Source organism: Enhydra lutris, unplaced genomic scaffold (assembly GCF_002288905.1).
Source record: "Enhydra lutris kenyoni isolate GAN:26980312 unplaced genomic scaffold, ASM228890v2 scaffoldscaffold39, whole genome shotgun sequence".
Classification (NCBI taxonomy): domain Eukaryota; kingdom Metazoa; phylum Chordata; class Mammalia; order Carnivora; family Mustelidae; genus Enhydra; species Enhydra lutris.
In genome coordinates, this window is record NW_019154123.1 from 28,684,367 (window position 1) to 28,703,940 (window position 19,574).

At 37.4% G+C, this 19,574-nt stretch overlaps 1 protein-coding gene across 1 annotated transcript in view; it reads left to right on the forward strand.

Moving 5' to 3' along the window:
• Window positions 1-19,574, forward strand: part of LOC111154988 (p21 (RAC1) activated kinase 2) — a 90,991-nt gene that overhangs the window by 44,595 nt on the left and 26,822 nt on the right. The window contains exons 2-6 of the mRNA XM_022514960.1: window positions 416-623; window positions 15,546-15,646; window positions 15,981-16,128; window positions 17,941-17,972; window positions 18,651-18,758. Coding sequence (XP_022370668.1) covers window positions 437-623; window positions 15,546-15,646; window positions 15,981-16,128; window positions 17,941-17,972; window positions 18,651-18,758 — 576 coding nt within the window. The 5' untranslated portion in view covers window positions 416-436. The remainder of the gene's footprint in view (window positions 1-415; window positions 624-15,545; window positions 15,647-15,980; window positions 16,129-17,940; window positions 17,973-18,650; window positions 18,759-19,574) is intronic.

Consider the following 19,574-nt stretch of genomic DNA (forward strand, 5'->3'; position numbering starts at 1 on the left):
GCTGCTTAACCAACTGAGCCACCCAGGCGTCCCAGAATTCTCTCTCTTTTTAAGACTGCCGTGTTGTCTGTCTTTTCATTGGAATATATACTCTTAGACTCAGGTGAATATTTTGATATGTTAGTATCATCATGCCCTCCCAAAACTTAACATCGTCCTCTTAACTGGACTTGGCTTTTCAAACACTCCCTCAACTAACCATTTACAACTTTGTTAGGGGAGATTACCTATATTAATAACCAATTTCATCTCTTACTCATTGAGTTTTATAAATTTTGCAGATTGCACCCTAAATGGATAACCTTTTCTAATTCAGAGTTGGAAGGAGGATAATTACTACTGTTTATGCTTGTCTGTACTATTTTTTACCTTGCTGTCAACTTGTTAACTGTATGATTTTGCCTTTCTATTTCAGGCCGTATCATAATTCCAAATCATGTCTGATAACGGAGAACTGGAAGACAAGCCTCCAGCACCTCCTGTGCGAATGAGCAGTACCATTTTCAGCACCGGAGGCAAAGACCCTTTGTCAGCCAATCACAGTTTGAAACCACTGCCCTCTGTTCCAGAAGAAAAAAAGCCCAGGAATAAAATCATCTCTATATTCTCAGGCACAGAGAAAGGTAAATACCTACTATCACTTCAAGAGTCTCAGTTATTTTATGTTACCGATTTGCATGTCTTTTTAACTGAAGTATATAGACAGTTGAGATTTTTATGGTGAGGGCAATAAACAGATACAAGAAAACTATTAATGGTGGCATATAGGCACTATTAGGCGAATTTCTCTTAACCTGTGATAGGAAAGAATTAAACTAAATATGTTGGCTTATCTACTTGTTATAAACAGTGAATTTCTGTAATCCTCTCCTTCATTTTCTAAGACTTGGGCCATAGTTTATGGCTTCCCAACATTAATGAGATTTGGATATTTGAGAAAGATCTACTTAAGAGAGTTTCTGATTTTTCAGTAGTAGTAATACTTGCACTTTTTATCATGTATTCTGTTATGCCCTGAGAAGCATCAGAGGCAGCACTCAGTGATCTGTACATCACTGTGTCTTCTGCAAACATTAGTCCAGTCCAGGGTTTCTTAACCTCAGTAAGATTGGCATTTGGGGGCCAAATAACACTTTTTGTGAAGGGTTCTGTCTTGTGCATTAAATGGTCATCTCATCTAAGTTGAAGTCACTGAATTTGTTTTGATAACAAACCTAAAGAAAAAACGTGGATTTTCAGAGCTTTTTCAACTTTAGAATTAGGTAGGGATTTTCAGAGTAAGAATTAGGGATTAGTTTATTTGATTACATTAAGCATGACTGTATGGCTCTGATAGCCAGTAATACATCTAAGTGAAGATAAAGATATATTTTCACTTTTATAGCTAGGTTAACATTGAGAAGTAAACACAAGTGGAAGAGGATTAGTGCTTTATACATAATAGTAAATGCACATTTAACTTGAGAGTTAAGAATACATAATCAGTGAAAATATGAATGATGTAATTTAATATATTTAATATTAATAAAGAATCAGATCTTTGAGAAATTAGATTTGCAGACAGGATGTAATCATGGGACAGTTGAAAACTTATTCCTTCTGTGGTAAATCTCTTATTTCTCATTTTGCTTTTAAGATTTCATGTGGGCTTGTAACTGAAAACTTTCATAGAAGTATGTTTTTTAAATCTGTATGGGAAGAGGGCAGACAAGTGTGTGTCTTGGAGAGCACTGAATGCTTCTCTTCCATGGTAGTAAGTTAGTGTATGGAGTAGGAAAACCCAAAAATGTCCGTGTAAACACAATATTTATAATTATGGACGTTAGAAAACAAATTTATGCAGGTTAGTACCAAATTGCTGACAGAGTTGAAATGACTTGCCTGTAGTGAACAGAATGCAAAGTGGAGTGGGGGAAGGGTGCCTGGCTGGCTCAGGCTGTGGAGCACGCGACTCTTATTCTTAGGGTAGTGAGTTTTAGTCCCACGTTGTATGTAGAGATTACTTACAACAATAAAATCTTAATAAAAGGGTGGGGTAGGGGAATTCTCATGATGGGACTTAGGTTCAGCCTTGGAAAGGCAGAAAGCACACAAAAGGAAATGGGTTAATGGTAGGGTTTGTGAACAAGGTGAACGTGCATTTACGTAAGTTGGAAGAGCATACTCATCTCTCTGATCATTTTGAGAATCTTCTCATTTTACCTTCTTCTTAACTTCACTTTCCCTTTCTTTCCCTCCATTACTCATCAGCTATTACTAACTCAAGGTCCCCCCATACAAAGAGAGGGTGAAGGTACGTAGGATGGCTCTAATTGCATTTATGTTTATCCAGCTCTTGAGATCTGTAATTAATAACTGTTAAATTTTATTTTGTGATTTCCGGTCTTTTTCTTTTGTTAATCACATTCTAGGTCTAATAACTTTTTAGTATTAATATTAAAACTTTACAGGCTCTTTTATTTTATTTTATTTTACTGTTTTAAAGATGGATTGGTTGATTGATTGATTTGACAGGGAAAGAGAGATTGGGAGAAGGAAAGAACCCCAAGCTGTCTCCATGCTGAGCAGGGAGTGAGCAGGGAGCGCTGAGCCCAATGTGGGACTCAGTTCCATGACCCTGAAGATCATGCCTTAGCTGAAACCAAGAGTGCAACATTTAACCAACTGAGCCACCCAGGAACCCCTATGGGCTGTTTTAAAAAAAACAAATGAAAACGAAGTTTGAAAAAAAAAAAAAAGAAAACAAAGTTTGCCTTCTTAATTCTTATTTTTCTTTTCTCTTAAAAAAAAATTCTATCAAAGGGGTGTCTGGGTGGTACAGTTGATTAAGCGTCGGACCCTTGGTTTCTGCTCAGGTGGTGATCTCAGGGTTATGAGATCTAGCTCCATGCCGGGCTCTGTGCTTAGCACAGTCTGCATAAGGTTCTCTCCCTCTCACTCTCAAATAAATAAATCTTTTAAAAAAAGAAAGAAAGGAAGAAAAAGAAAGAAAGGAATCTTTGCCAAACTAGGGGTAAAAGATACTTTCTTATGTTTTCCTTAAAGTTTTACAGTTTAAACCTTTGAACTATCTGGATTTGTTTTTTATATTTCTGTAGAGATACATATTCACTTTTTAAAAAAACCAGTGACCCAGATCTTTCATCGACACTTTAATCATTTCCCCACTGACCTGCAGTACGAGCCATTGTTGATCAGGTTTCCAGGTGTGCCAGGGTCTGTTTCTGTGTTCTCTTTTTATTGCATTGGCTTATTTGTCCCTTAGCTAATACTGTACTGCCTTAATTACTATAGCTTCTAATTCTTAATATCTGAGAGAGCAAACCAACCAAGTTCTTCTTTATGATCTTTTGGCCCTTGGCTCTTCTCTGTACATTTTAGAATTTGTTTATCATGTACTTAAGAAAAAAAAAAACCTGTTGATATTTTAATTACAATTGGATTGAATTTGCAGAGCAAGATGGGAAGAATCGCATTCAGCTTTGTAGTTGAGAGTAGAGCACCTACAGAGGCACTTTTTATAGCCTAGTTGGAGGGAGGGAGGAAGAGAGAGAGAGGTGAAATGTTTGGAGGGCTGGGTGCTCCTTAATTCCTCTCATTCCTGGGGGCTTGTCCCTCCTTTTCCAGCGCAGCCTCCCACAGTTACTGTTCTTCCTGGAAGCTGACATTTCCAACACAACTATGACCTGAAGCTTTGAAGATTAGGAGGAAAGGAGAGCCCTGTGTGTGTACACAGCTTCATGCTTAAGTGAACACAGAGATCTATCTGCTTAATCAACCCCAAGATTTCTGAACTGGCCTTCTCCTGCCTATATCCCGAGCGGTTGTTTCTCTCCTCGGTTTTATCTGAATTGCTCTTCATCTTGAGGCATTCCTCATTCTTTTTCTGCCATTATAAATAAAAACATTTGTTCTAAAGGAGGAGTGCTACAGCATGTCATTAGTCTATCATCTTGAAACAGGAGTCTAGAAGGGAAAAACTGTATTCCTGTATTTTTTTTTTAAGATTTTGTTTATTTATTTGACAGAAAGATCACAAGTAGGCAGAGAGGCAGGCAGAGAGAGAGAGAGAAGGGAAGCAGGCTCCTTGCTGAGCAGAGAGCCTGATGTAGGGCTCAATCCCAGGATCCTGGGATCATGACCTGATCCGAAGGCAGAGGCTTTAACCCACTGAGCCACCCAGGCGCCCCTCTATTCTTATTTTATTTATGTATTAAGATTTTATTTATTTATTTGACAGAGACATGCGAGAGAGGAAACATAAGCAGGGAGAGTGGGAGAGGGAGAAGCAGGCTTCCCGCTGAACAGGAGCCTGATATGGGGCTCCATCCCAGGACCCTGGCATCATGACCTGAGCTGAAGGCAGATGCTTAATGACTGAGCCACCCAGGCGCTCCTGTATTCTTATTTTAAAGAAATCATAATTACCCTAAGATTTTTGCTGTCTCTACTATAAAGCCTGATATAGAGATACGCATTTTATGCTACTCAAATTTACATCTCTATTGCTGTCCTTACTAATAGATAGCTAATGTTTTCATTTAAAAAAAAAAAAAAGCTGGACTATCTTCAGTTACTCATTTTTGGTTAATCAGTGTTACTGAAAGAGTTAAGAAAATTAGAAATTAGACGTTTTATGACAACTTGAACAAATCTTTTCACATTTTGTTACAGATGTATCGTAGGAATCCTGTGCATGATCAGAGATAGTGAGATAAACAAAGCACATGGTGTCCCTGCTCTCCTGATACCTGAACTACAGCATAAAATTACGAACTGTGAAAAGTGGTGGTAGGGATAATGTAAGATGTCTGTCCTTTCTGGGAAAGCTTCCTAAATAAGTGACAGTGGAGCTGAAGACTAAAGAATGAATAAGTGAAAATAGGTAGGAGGATTATAATAGTTAAAATGTGTGTCCTGTGCCTACAAAAGTTTCAGTGGCCCACATCCAGGAGGGGTCATAGCATGCTCATGGAGCTGCGCATGGTCCATTGTGACTCGAAAGCAGACGGGGGAGGAAGAATAGCATGATGTGTGGAGGAAACTGCAGGCAGGAAAAGAAGCTGAGCAGGTCATAAAGGGCCTTGTATTCCATGTTACAGAGCTCAGATGTTATCCTGTTTCCTAGGGAACAATTACAGAATTTTAAATAGGGGAAAGACCTGGACATATTTCTGTCTTAAATAGGAGAGACTAGCAGCTGTATAGAAAGTAGGTATGTTGGAGGCCTAAGGCTGAAGTTGGAAACTAGTTAGGAGGACTTTTCAGTAGTCCAGGTGAGAAATGGCTTAACAAGGCCAGTAGTTTTGTTAATAAAAATGGTAATGAGGGGTGCCTGGGTGGCTCATTGGGTTAAAGCCTCTGCCTTAGGCTTAGGTCATGATCTCAGAGTCCTGGGATGGAGCCCCGCATTGGGCTCTCTGCTCAGCAGGGAGCCTACTTCCCCCTCTCTTTCTGCCTGTCTCTATGCCTACTTGTGATCTCTGTCAAATAAATAAAATTTTTTTTAAAAAATGGCAATGAGCCACTGTCTTGGCTTATTTTTTTTAAAAGCTCTATTCCAGGGGCACCTGGGTGGCTCAGAGGGTTAAGCCTCTGCCTTTGGCTCAGGTCATGATTCCAGGGTCCTGGGATCGAGTCCCGCATCGGGCTCTCTGCTCGGTGGGGAGCCTGCTTCCCCCTCTCTCAATGCCTGCCTCTCTGCCTACTTGTGATTTTTGTCTGTCAAATAAATCTTAAAAAAAAAAAACAAAAACCTCTGGTCAGTGTTGAATGGTATAGTACTTATTAACCAAGGCGATTTTCTTTTTCTTTCTTTTTTTTTTTTTTTAAGATTTTATTTATTTATTTGACAGAGATCACAAGTAGGTAGAGAGGCAGAGAGAGAGGAAGGGAAGCAGGCTCCCTGCTGAGCAGAGAGCCCGATGTGGGACTCGATCCTAGCACCCTGCGATCATGACCCGAGCCACCCAGGTGCCCCCCAAGGTGATTGTCTAATTATTCAGTCTGTGCACACTTCCACCTCTGGTTAGTGATGAAGATGACAGAACTGTAAATATCCCTTCTGGTCTAAAAATTGAATTCTAAGATTAATAATAGTAGCCCATACCCATCTTCCTATTTTTTAGAGAATACCCTTCTTTGTGATGAAATAAAGGTTTACTAATTTTGAAGCTGTTGAGAATCACTGATTCTTTTAGAGTAGAAATAGAAGAGTCTTCTTTTTAAAGATTTTATTTATTTATTTGACAGAGAGAGAGTGTGTGCACAAGTGGGGGAAAGGCAGGCAGAGGGAGAAGCTGAGGGGCCTGATGTAGAACTCTACCCCAGGACCCTGGGATCCTGACCTGAGCGGAAGGCAGATACTTAATTGACTAAGCCACCCAGGTGCCCCGAAAGACTCTTCCTTTTAAAGAGATGGGGATTTTTTAGCCTTAGACTTCAGTTCTAATGTAGCCTATAAGGTGGTGGCCTTAAAGGATATGGCAATTATTTACTTAGGATTCTTGTTAAGCACCTTCTGTGTAACTAACACATGACATAAGGGCCCCACCTCTTAGCTGAAAGTTGCTGCCTGCCTGCTTATTTTCTTTTGTCTGATAAAGTTGGAAGGTGGTTCTAAGAATCTTTTTTCCACCTCCTACACTAACAAGTTGTGGGTTTTATTGGAAGTTTCTTTCCTTGATCCATTATTTCCCAGCAAGTGATCCAGTTGCCTGGTGGACATCTGTTGATAGATGATCATGGGGTTTTTTCTCGGTGGTGGTCCTTTTAGTTCTTGGTTTCCAGAGTTATAAAGGAGTGATTCTCTTTATGTAATAGTAGCCTTCCCACAGATGGTTTAATTTGAGACCTGCTTCACTATCTTTTTGTTTTAGATATTTTTTAAAATAACCCCTTTCCCTTCTTAAGACAACTAAAATACAGGGAGTATTTGTATGTATGTATGTGTGTGTTATATAAAAAACAAATGAAATTAAATAGATTTTTAAGATACTGGGTCATTTCCTTTATAGTGGACTAGTGTACTTAAATGTGTCTCAGGTTCTGCTTAATTGTTTCTATTTCTTTAACTTTTTATTCTGTACTCCTAATATAGGTGAAACTTTCTTTAATAAAGGTCTCTAAATTCAGCATTCCCAAGTTGAAAAATATGGTTGGGCCTTAGATACAGGTGGAACCAGGAATTCTCTAGCTATGTCTGGTCTTTCTTTTTCCATATTACCTGGCTTTATTTTTTTAATTTCAGGCTTTTTTTTTTTTTTTCTCTGCGTGTTAGGAAACAGCCCTCAACAGTTCTTGAGGTTTATTTCTTATAACTTCATTCACTAGTGAGAGACTGATTTTCGGGTGTTAAGTTGGGCTTAGTTTCGATATGCCCTCCTGAACCATGCTTATTGGCTGGGAGTGTGGGGGGAACAAGGGCTGACCTGGCTTGAATTTCATGCCTACCTTGGACCAGTCATCTGTAATCAAGGTCATTTAAGACAATAGTATCTTTGCCAACCATATGCAAATCAAAAGTGGGATGCTGAGCAGATTTTTTTAAAAGAGGAAAAAAGTACTTAAGTAGTATATGAAATTGTTTTTCTGTCTTCAATTCAGAGCCGTATAAAAAATAAACTATTAGTTTATAGTTGGTTAAAAAATATTTCCTCCTATATGCAGATATGGAGTTGGAAGTCTAGGGATTTCTAAAGAGTCTTCCAAAGAGAAGTAGAGGGCATGACCTCCGAACACTCAGAGTGTAGTTGAAAATAAGAGGTTGTTTATGATAGATGAAACTGTGCATTTCGGTAGAGATAGCAAAATTTATACTAGCCTTGCAGTTGCATTTCCCTCTGCTCCTTGCTACACCTAATTTGCCCTGCCCACTTACCATAGTCCTATCTCTTGTAAATAAATGCGTGTCACGAGACCCAAAAAAGAGATGGACAGTTGAGCACAAATCCATCATCACTAGTCAAAAAATATGTTTCTTACTAATGCTGGGTCAGTAGCATCTTATAAACAAAGAATAGTGTGTACAGTGACCTTTCAACTGTAAATATGCAGACCTATCAAACAACATGACTTTTAGCTCATTTATAGTAGAAGACTTCTCTGGTTAACAAAGCAGGTTGACAATACAGCAGATTGACCACATGCCTCTATTCACTATCCCTCCCCAGACCCAAGTAAAATGACAGTTAAAAAAATGTTTTTAATATAACAAGGGCAAAGAGAATAGAAGAAGAGACATAGTATACATTTTTGAAAGAAGGATGGAAAAGTGACATCTGACTAAACTGAACAGACAAGGACCTATCCTAAGCATTTGCAGATGGTAATGTCTGTGAGAAGTGAACCGGTTTCCTTGTAAAAATCTCAGAGGTGTAGGATTTAGGGACACAACATCATGTGTGTGTGGTGGGGTGGGGAGCTATAATACTCAGGCTGAAAGGGGGGGGAATTAATTGAAAATCTATGTAGGTGGTGTCAGAGGCCCATTAGGATCCCTTCTTTACCCCATACAGCCAGTGAAATGTTTTAAGTCCCATCCTCCAGTAGAAGAAAAGAACAAACTAATGTTCATATGTATTTGAGGAGAAATTAAACCTACGAGGCTTCTCATCCTTGTCAGAGGAGTCAGTGAAAGGTGTAGCACAAGAATAAGAAAGGCAGATTTCTTTTTTTTTTTTTTTAAATGATTTTTTTTTTAATTTATTTATTTGAGAGAGAGAGAGAGAGAGAGAGAGAGAGAGAGCATGAGAGGAGAGAGAGATCAGTGGGAGAAGCAGACTCCCCGCCGAGCAGGGAGTCCGATGTGGGACTCGATCCCAGGACTCCAGGATCATGACCTGAGCCGAAGGCAGTTGCTCAACCAACTGAGCCACCCAGGCGCCCCTAGAAAGGCAGATTTCTTAACTGTAGGAAACAAACAGGGTTGCTGGAGGGGAGGTGGGTGGGGGAATGGCGTAATTGGGTGCTGGGCATTAAGGAGGGCACTTGATGTAATGACCACTAGGTGTTATGTGCAATTGATGAATCACTAAACTCTATCTCTGAAACTTAAAAAAAAAAAAAAAGGGAAGAAAGGCAGATTCAAAGCATGTTAACATGTTAAATTTGTTTCTAAGCCCTCAGACCAGAGATTAGAAGATTTTTCTCTGGATAAACAAATGCCCTGGAAAAAAATACTTTAGGTACCCCACCCCCAACCTTTAATGAAAAGGCTGACTTATCTTCTAGTTAACTTTTTAAGACTTTTCTGTATGAGTAGACAGCAAAGGATTACTAGACATTTGAAAAACACCCTTGTTACAAGAGAGTACAAAACAAAGGGGATAAAAAAGGAATATAGAAGAAACAGACAGTGGAGGTAAAGGGAACCAACCTATACATGTAAGTAAACTATATAATCTTCAAAAAGATCAAAAAGGCATCCATGAAATAAGGAAAATATTCTCAGAGAAAGAACGATCAGAAAACAATGAAAAGTAATTCTTGGGAAATAAACATTTAAGATTACCAAACCAAACCAAAGATACCAGTGGGTAGAAGATTTGAAAGACACTCAAGAAAATTCTCCCAGATTATTAGACAAAAATACAAAGATGGAAAATATGAGAGGAAATATATGATTTACTGATCTAACTAATAGTGAACAAAGAAAATAATCCAAGGAATAAAAGAAAAAAATTTCCCAGATCTGAAGAATATGATTTCCAGATGGAAGGGACTCACTGAGTACTCAGCTCAGTGAAAGAATAAAGACCTCATCAAATCGTATCATCCTGAAATTTCATAATACCACAGATAAGATAGCAAAACCTGTTACACTTTCAGTCAAGATGGAGTAACAGGGACCAGATTTACCCCTCCATGTGAAAGAACTAAAAACTGGCAAAAAGTATACAAAACAATGGTTTTCATGATGTTGTACATCAGATAATAAAGAAAAGCAGTCCCTGAGAAATGGGAAACAATGGTGGTAAATCCTACAATTGATCCAGCTTACTGTCTGGTGTGAGTTGTCAGGCTGCAGCAAAGGGAGGACAATTAAATGGTCTCCTAGAGCTAAGAAAGAGAACTAGGAGTTGGGAGAGGTCAAGGCAACTAGTTTTTATACACACATACCCAAGAGAGAGAAAGATCTTTAGAAGTCCCCCTTGAGTCTTCAGTAGCACTTGTATGTGCGAATAACTACCCAGAGCTGGAAAAGGAATCACTGGAAATGCCGAAAGGAAACTATCCTCGATGTCCACAGGGCCTGGAATATTTCCTGTTCACACCATTCAGAAAAACATTAATGGGGTAGAATTAGCTCTATATTACATGTTGCTCCAATTTTACCTAACAAAACTTTAATACCTAAAAGGATCAACTCTTCATAAATTTGTTTCTCCGCCATATGAGGGGGGAATAAGAATAGCCTATCTGTGTCTCAGAACAAGCTCACATTTATAGGAACACAAAAATATCTAGTACCTACCAGGGAATAATTTTCAGTGTTTGGCATCCATTTAGTATTTTCCAGGCATGCAAAGACCCATAATGAGTAAAATCCATCAATTGAAATCAATTCAGAAATGACACAGATAATGAATTAATAAGCAAGGATATTAAAACAGTGAAATACTGGGGCACCTGGGTGGCTCAGTTGGTTAGGCGTCTATCTTCAGCTCAGGTCATGATCCCAGGGTCCTGGGATCAAGCCCCACATCGGGCTCTGCTCAGCAGGGAGCCTGCTTCTCCCTCTGTCTTCTTGCATTCTGTCTGTGTCAAATGAGTAAAATCTTTAAAAAAAAAAAAAGGTGAAAAATTATATTCCATATGTTGAAGAACCCAAAGGAAAGATTCAGCATATTTAGAAGTAGTGATGGAAAATAGAAAAAAAGAACAAATCAAAATCCAGTGGGCAAGATTAACAATAGATTAGGCATTTCAGAAGGAAAGATAAGTGAATTTGAAGACCATGGCAATGGAAACCATCCAAAATGAAACTTAGAAGAAGAAAAGTGAAACAAAAGAGAATAGCTGTGGGACAAACTACATGCAGAGCTAATATAAGTGTAAATGAAGTCTCCAAAAACTGGAGACTTTAAAAATCTTAAAAAAAAAAATTGTTAAAAAGTGGCTGAAAACTTTACACATTTAATGAAAGCTATAAACCCGTAGATTCAAGAAGTTCAGTGAATTCCAGAGCAAAAGAAATATGATGAAAACTACACCATGACACACAATCAAACTGTTTAAAACTAGTGATAAAGAGAACATTTTAAAAGCTTTCAGACCTTTGGCTCAGTTTTCTGTGAACCTGAAACTGCTCAAAAAAAAAAAAAATAGTCTATTAAAAAATAACAACAAAAAAACCTTGTTGTAAGCCAAAAAATAAGCTGCCAGAAAGAAAAGAAACTTTACATTTAGAGGAACAAAATATGACAGTGGATTTCATGGAAGTAGCAGTGTATCTCAGAGGATAAGAAGGAACATCTTTAAAGTACTTAAAGAAAAAAAAATTCTGTCAACTTAGAATTCTGTATGTTGTAAACATACCTTTCAAAAATGAAGGGGAAACAAAGACTTTTTAAAATATAAAAAGCCTAGTATATATATATATTAAATATATAAGGCTGAAAGAATTTATCACCAGCAGGCCTGCCCTATAAGAAATGTTAAGCCAAATCATTCAGGCAGAAGGAAAATGTTATCAGATGGAAATGTGAATCTGCATAAAGGAATGGAAATCACTGGAAATGGTAAAAGTTTTTTTTTTATCTAAATCTCTTAAAAAGTAACCGAGTTTTTAAGAAATGAAATTCTGATACATTCTATCACATAAATGAACCTCAAAAACTAAGTTAAAAAAGCCATTTACAAAAGACTGCACGTTGTGTGGTCCTGTATATATGAAATGGCCAGAATAGGCAAACAGAAAGATTAGTGGTTGCCTAGAGTTTGGGAGGGGAAGAGGGAACAATGAGAAGTGATTGCTAATGAGCACAAGGTTTCTTTTAGGGATGATGAGAATGTCCACAGTTAGATTGTTGTGGTGGTTGCACAGCTCTTGCTCGCTCGCGCGCGCTCTCTCTCTCTCTCTCCACTAAAACCCGGATGAACTTTATGGTATATAAAATATAAAGAGTTATTTTTAAAAAAAACAACAAAGGAGGGTGCCTGGGTGGCTCAGTGGGTTGATCCTCTGCCTTTGGCTCGGGTCATGATCTCAGAGTCCTGGGATCAAAGCCCGCTTTGGGCTCTCTGCTCAGCGGGGCACCTGCTCCCCCCCCCCGGCCCCCCCCCCCCCCCCCCCCCCCCCCCCCCCCGGCTGCTCTGCCTACTTATGATCTCTTTCTCTCTGTCAAATAAATAAATAAAATCTTTTTTAAAAACCAACAAAGGAGATAAAAGGGAATTATAAAAAATATTTAATCAAAAAGAGGAAAAATGTAAACAATAGAGAGCATTAGAAAACAAATGATGAAATGGTAGGTTTAAACCTAGCTGTATCAGGGGCACCTGCTTGGCAGGAAGCCTGGTTCTCCCTCTTCCACTTCCCCTGCTTGTGTTCCCTCTCTTGCTGTGTCTCTCTCTGTCAAACAAATAAATAAAATCTTTTTTAAAAAGTAAATAAAAAGCAGAGGTTATACTAACTATATGCTGTCCACAAGAAATCCACTTAAAGGGGTGCCTGGGTGGCTCAGTCATTAAGTGTCTGCCTTCTGCTCCGGTCATGATCCCAGGATCCAGCTCTGCATCAGGCTCCCTGCTAGGCAGGAGGCCTGCTTCTCCCACTCTCCCTGCTTGTGTTCCCTCTCTTGCTGTCTCTGTCTCTGTCTTTGTCTCTCTCTCTCTCTCTCTGTCAAATAAATAAATAAATAAATAAATAAATAAATAATCTTTTTAAAAAATCCACTTAAATATATAAAGCTACAAAATAGGTCAAAATAAAAGGGCTTTTTTTTTAAGTCTGCTAGCAGTGAAAAGAAACCTGGACTGACTAAATTCAGATAAAGTAGATTTTAGAGCAAAAAATAATGCCCTAAATATTTAAGGGATAAAGATAGGGAATAGTTTATTTTAGAATAGTAATAAGGTCAGATCATCAAGAGGATATGATAGAAGTAAACATTTATGGACTTAATAGTAGAGCAAAAGCAGATATAATTTTAAGGAGAAATAGTTCCAGTTGTAGTTGGAGATGCAAGTACACTTCTCTCAGTAATTGGTAGAGCAAGTAGACAGAAAATTGCTAAAACTGTTAATCAGCTTTGACTAGTTGATATTTATAGAACACTCTACTGGCAGAATACCCATTCTTTCTGAGTGAACATAGACTACTTACTGAGCTAGATCACATTCTAGGGAGATTTTTTAAAGCCTAATAAATGTAGAAAGATTCAACTCACACAAAATATATTCTATGACCACAGTGTATTTAAATTAGAAATCAATAACAGAAGAATCTCTGGGGATATTTGGAAAAAAAAAAAAAACCCACTTGCAAATAAATGAAGAAATCAAAAGGGTACTTAGGAAGTATATTAAACAGGATGAAAATGAAAATTCAAAGCATCAATATCTGTATGATGCTGTTAAGGCAATACTTAGAAGAAATTTTAGGTATTAAACATCTATATGAGAAAAGAAAAAGATGTTAAGTCAGTGACTTAAGCAAAGCCATCTTAATAAATTAGAAAGGAAGAGTAAGATCCAAAGTAGTAGAAGAAAAGAAATAACAAAATTCAAAATGGAGATTAATAAAATAGAAGAATCAATGAAACCATAAGCTGATTTATTGAGAATATCAATAAAATGGATAAACCTCTAGGCAGACTAAAGGGGGGTAGGGGGAAGACACAAATTACCAATATTGAAAATGAAAGAGATCACATTTTTATAGATATTAAAAATGATTAGGGAACAAATTCAAACATGTTAGATAAAGTGGGAAAATGTCTTGAAAGACAAATATTCAACATTCATTCAAGAAGAAATGGGTAACTTGAAAACAGTGTCTCTAGGAAAATTTAGTTTGTAGTTACTAACCATCCACAAAGAAAGTATCAGACCCATATGGCTCCATTGGTGAATTCTACCAAATGTTTAAGGAAGAAATACCAATAGTTTTACATAATCTTCCAGAAAATTGAATGGAAAGGAATACTTCCCTATTAATTTATTTTTAAGATTTTGTTTATTTATTGACAGAGAGCACAAGCATGGGGAGCAGCAGAGGGAGAGGGAGAAGCACACTCCCCACTGAGTAGGGAGCCCAGTGCAGGACTTGATCCCAGAAACCTGGGATCGTGACCTGAGCCGAAGGCAGCAAGATGCTTACACCACCCAGGCCCCCCTCAAGGTTTACTTTTATAACTACAACTGTCAAGGCAGGCTGGTATTGGCATAAAGATAAAGAGATCATTGCAACAAAATTATGTATCTAGAAATAGACCCAGGCATATATGGACAATTGGTTTTCAACAGTAGTTCAAAATGTCATTGACCTTCTAAATAGCAACACTGGAGATTAGAAGAAGTTCTGAGGGGGGGGAAGCATTTTCAACCTAAATATATATATGTGGTCAAGAAGTATCAAGGGGTAAACCAAAAAGAAGAGAACAAAGTATCCAGAAAATATTCTAGCAAGGGTAAAGGGAAGGAATGTGCTAGGAGGACAACTATGCCAGAAGTCTAGGCATAAACTACTGCAGATTAGAGCAGGAAGATCTGAGGAGTGGGGATGGGGGTACTTACAGAGAATACTATTGATAGATGTGTGTCAGAAATAATTGGTGGAACCATGGAAAAACTGGGAAGCATTAAGATGTAGCAGTTATTGGGGCGCCCGGGTGGCTCAGCTGGTTAAGTGGCTGCCTTCTGCTCGGGTCATGATCCCAGGGTCCTGGGATCGAGCCCCGCTCGCATCGGGCTCCCTGCTCAGCAGAGAGCCTGCTTCTCTCTCTCCTCTCTCTGCCACTCTGCTTACTTGTGCTCTCTCTCTAGCTCTCTGTCAAATAAACAAATAAAATATTTAAAAAAAAAAAGATGTAGCAGTTATTAACTTGAATAAAAAGAAAAGCTAGAGTTGGTCAAGAAAGGTGGCGTGCTTATTGTTAACTCTTTGTTTATACAGTCTATACTATCTAGGTGGTCGGTGGTAATAATGTAAGTTGTTCTTTTGGGATGAATAGAGCCAAATGGAAATAGGACTTCATAGACTTTGTTTTCCAGATTGCTCAGTATCTGAAGTGTAGGCCTCTATTTATGAGAACCAGTGCTCTAAAGGGCTGTTCATTCTGTTGTGTGCTCTTTTATTCAGACCTGATGCTGGGTCAATCCAGGTACCTCTTTAATCAGGACACCAATATGGTTGTCCCCAACCCTGCTTGAAGACAGAATAGGTTACTTTACTTTTATCAGTTTCCTATCAGCCAGTGTCTTTAGGGGAAATCTCTTCTAGAAAAACTTTGTTCCTAATTGGTTCTTTCGGAGAAACAGATTTATGAGTACCTTGATTAATCTTGTTTAAATAGGCTGATTCTTTTTTGAATGCCCTCTAGGAAGTAAGAAGAAGGAAAAAGAACGGCCAGAAATTTCTCCTCCATCTGATTTTGAGCATACCATTCATGTTGGCTTTGATGCGGTTACTGGAGAATTCACTGTAAGTTTACCCAGTTGGGACTCATTTATGTATCAGCACTCAAACCTTTCTTTGCAGTATTTAGGTTCAAGCTAAGTGTTCTATCCACGTATTAACTGTGAATTCTTAGTGCTTTTCATTTCTTATAAAAGTGTTTGTGTTTGGATGTATCTTTTTCTTAGGGAGCCCATTAGTTAGAATTACACAAAATAGATCTTAAAAAATAAGACATTTTATCATTTAATCAAGGCTACAGTTGATTGACTTGTTTTTTATGTGTTTTGTCTTTTACTTTTGGAAATTGATTTTATTGGAGCAACTCAAAACAACTAATTTCTGAATATCTTTTTGTTAGGGCATGCCAGAACAGTGGGCTCGATTATTACAGACCTCTAACATCACCAAACTAGAGCAAAAGAAGAATCCTCAGGCTGTGCTGGATGTCTTAAAGTTCTATGACTCCAACACGGTGAAGCAGAAATATCTGAGCTTTACTCCTCCTGGTAAGACGTCATACTGTGGTAAATGGCTGATTCAAATGGGATTGCAGAATTGGGAAGCACACCTAAATAAAAAGATTGCTTCCGGAAAAGTAAAAAGCTGTGGTGTGGTTCCTGTCTCTATTGTTGCCCCTGTGTAGATCTGCCTTTCGTAAACTAATTGGAGCAGCTTTTACGCATAATTTGGAGTCTGGGGCGTATGTTAATCTCTTAGTTTTGCCAAAAGTGGATGTTTTGGCCTTTTGTTTGTTTTTTCATGTCACTGCTTTGGAATGACTCCCAGCAATAAAAGAGAAAGCGCTGATTTATAGACCTGTTCATACTAGAAGTATATTTATTGTTAGTAGGATAGGAGGAACGTTGTTTGCATATTTAAATACACAGACTTTGAAGTAAAAAATGTTTAAGTCCATTCAAAAATTAAAACTTATCAAATATACAAACATAAAATAAGCATTAGAATGAAGATTTTTATACCTTGGAATTAGATTATCATTAGGCAAGAATTGGAGTATAGTGGGTTTTTAAAAAAAATAGTTTATTTGTTCAAATCAGGGTCAGAATAAGGACCATGCAATATAGTTGCTTGCTGTATCTCTTGATTCTCTTTTGATGTTTAGGCTCCCTCACATGGATTCTCATACTGTTTTCCTTGTAATTTATTTGTTGACCCATGGACCCATGGATTTTGCTAATAACATCCTCAAGGTGTCTTTATGTTTCTCTGACCCCTAAAATCATACATGTAGTATTAATTAATTGCAGTTGATTACATTTTCACAGAAATATGGGCTGTGCTCAAAGAAAAAATAGAGAGCATTTGGCCAAATGATCCTGACTTTTTTAGTTAGATCTTGATCTCTGTATCCTTGGCAAAAGGTCAGACTTGTCCCTAGAACTTCTGTGTCAGTACGTCTGTAAATTAGTATTTTTTTTAAATCAGTGTTTGACCAGAAAATGGTATATTCTTTTCACCTATTTTTCATATTATGTAGTTAATACATATGTTAAAGTTATATTAACTATATACCTTTAATATGATATTTATAAATATATATTTATATACTTAAATAACAAATATAAGTATGTTGTATATGTTTATTAATGTATAGTATATGTTAAATAATATTAATGTATAATACATAATTATATTAGTTAATTATCTTATTTAGCATATATTGCTAGATATTATATATATGTATAAAAATGTAAAAGTCTCTGGGCCTATTGAAAAGTAAAACAAAACAAAACTTGCTCTTTTAAACTCCAGAATGAATGTTTCAACATTTAGTCTTCACAAACTGTGTTTTGCCCTCAGGAATATGCTTTCTTATTGATCAAAATTTATGCCAAGTATTTTCCTTTTCATAGTTGCTGTTGTCTGAATAGTTGCTTTAAGTTTCTAGATAGACCATTTTTTTTCTGGAGAAAGTGTTGCTATGAATAAACTTCTGTTTTAATATATACACATGGAGAAATATAGTTACAAATGTTTTTAATAACTTTGTTAAAATGTAGTTCAAATGCTATAAAATTCACCCATTTGTAGTATGCAAGTCAATGATTTTTAGTAAATTTACAGAGTTCCATTAAGATTTGAGATTTGTTAATACAGTCTCATATAAATTCACATTTGATTACTGGTATTGTCATTTTTCTCGAGGTTTACTTCATCTTCAAATGTAATCAGTCTAAGAACATTTTACTTGCTCTGCTTTGTATTTTCTTCCTCTTATTTTTTTTCCTTCTCTTTATTATATAGACATTTTCTTTTTTGAATTGTTGACTTAGCATTATTTTCTGTTTTGTATTCAGAGAAAGATGGCTTCCCTTCTGGAACACCAGCAGTAAGTTAATATATTACTTCTTGTAGCTCTTGTTCTAACTTAAGTTACTCAAAACGAATCTCAGTTTTTATTTAGCTTTCTAAAATAAATTACAGCCATCAGAAATAACCAACTACTTAGTATGTTTTAAGCTAGCCACTTGATTAAGCAAATAAGGAACCCATATTAAGTAAACCATTTCCTCAGTTAGGAGGAAACAATCTCTTTTGAGTTTTAGGAAGATAAAGTGCGGTAATAAGAAATGTACCTACCTAGCACACACCTGGCATGTAGTAAGCTCTTTATAAAAATTGACGTCTTCTTTTATTTTGTCAGTCACCATTTTTGAAGGTGAATCTAGCTGTCTTAAATGACTGAAAATGACTCTGACTTACACAAATCCTACAGGATCTTTATTTTTGGTTTTAACAAACAAAGTGATTGAGTCCTTTTAGGGCTTAAGGGACATAAAATTGTCCATATAAAAGGTATATATTTTCTTTTAAGAAAACTTGGTACTTACTGTAAACATTTCATAAACTTTTCTGTAAGTTATAGGATTCCTTTTACTTTTTAAGTGATTAGAACCAATGAGGTTTTATCATTTTGAAATGAGCTATTAAAGAAATACATTTTTTCAAGTATGTTTATTGTTATATCTGACTTGTCTTCCTTGCTTTGCTCATGTGATTAATGCAGCTGAGTACCAAGGGATCAGAAACTTCTGCAGTAGTAACAGAGGAAGATGATGATGATGAAGAGGCTGCTCCTCCTGTTATTGCCCCACGACCGGATCATACAAAATCAGTGCGTGTCTGGGTACTTGGACTGTGGATGTCAGGGCATGTGTGTTTTTAAGAAACAGCAGTCTGTAGTTGCCTGCCAGTGATTAATTTTCAAAAGCCCTCAGTATGGGGAAATCTGATGAGGAGATCTTTACCTAAAAATCATTAATCAAAAACTAGGTTTTTTGTTTGTTTTTTTTTTTAAATTAAAATTAAATGACTTCCTTAAAAGTTAAAATAGTTACCTCATTGTTTCTCCTTTCTATATTACCCCTTCTCTTCCAGAAAATTCATCTATTTCTCTGGCTGTCTCTGTTTTTCTCAGTGCAGATAACTGCTATATCTAAAACTTAAATCTTACTTTTTACCCAAATTGTGTAGATAATCTCCCATTTTACATTTCTCTTAAAGTCTTGGTGTCATTCAGGAGGCTGCAGAGAATGAAATTCCCAACCGGATAGGGAACAGTTTAAAAAATAATGATCTTAGGGGCGCCTAGGTGGCTCAGTGGGTTAAGCCTTTGCCTTCGGCTCAGGTCATGATCTCAGAGTCCTGGGATCGAGCCCCGCATTGGGCTCTCTACTCAGCGGGAAGCCTGCTTCCCCACTCTCTCTCTCTGCCTGCCTCTCTGGCTACTTGTGATCTCTCTCTGTCAAATAAATAAATAAAATCTTAAAAAAAAAAAAAAATAATGGGGCGCCTGGGTGGCTCAGTGGGTTAAGCCTTTGCCTTCGGCTCAGGTCATGATCTCAGGGTCCTGGGATCGAGGCCCGCATCGGGCTCTCTGCTCAGCAGGGAGCCTGCTTCCCCCTCTCTCTCTGCCTGCCTCTCTGCCTAC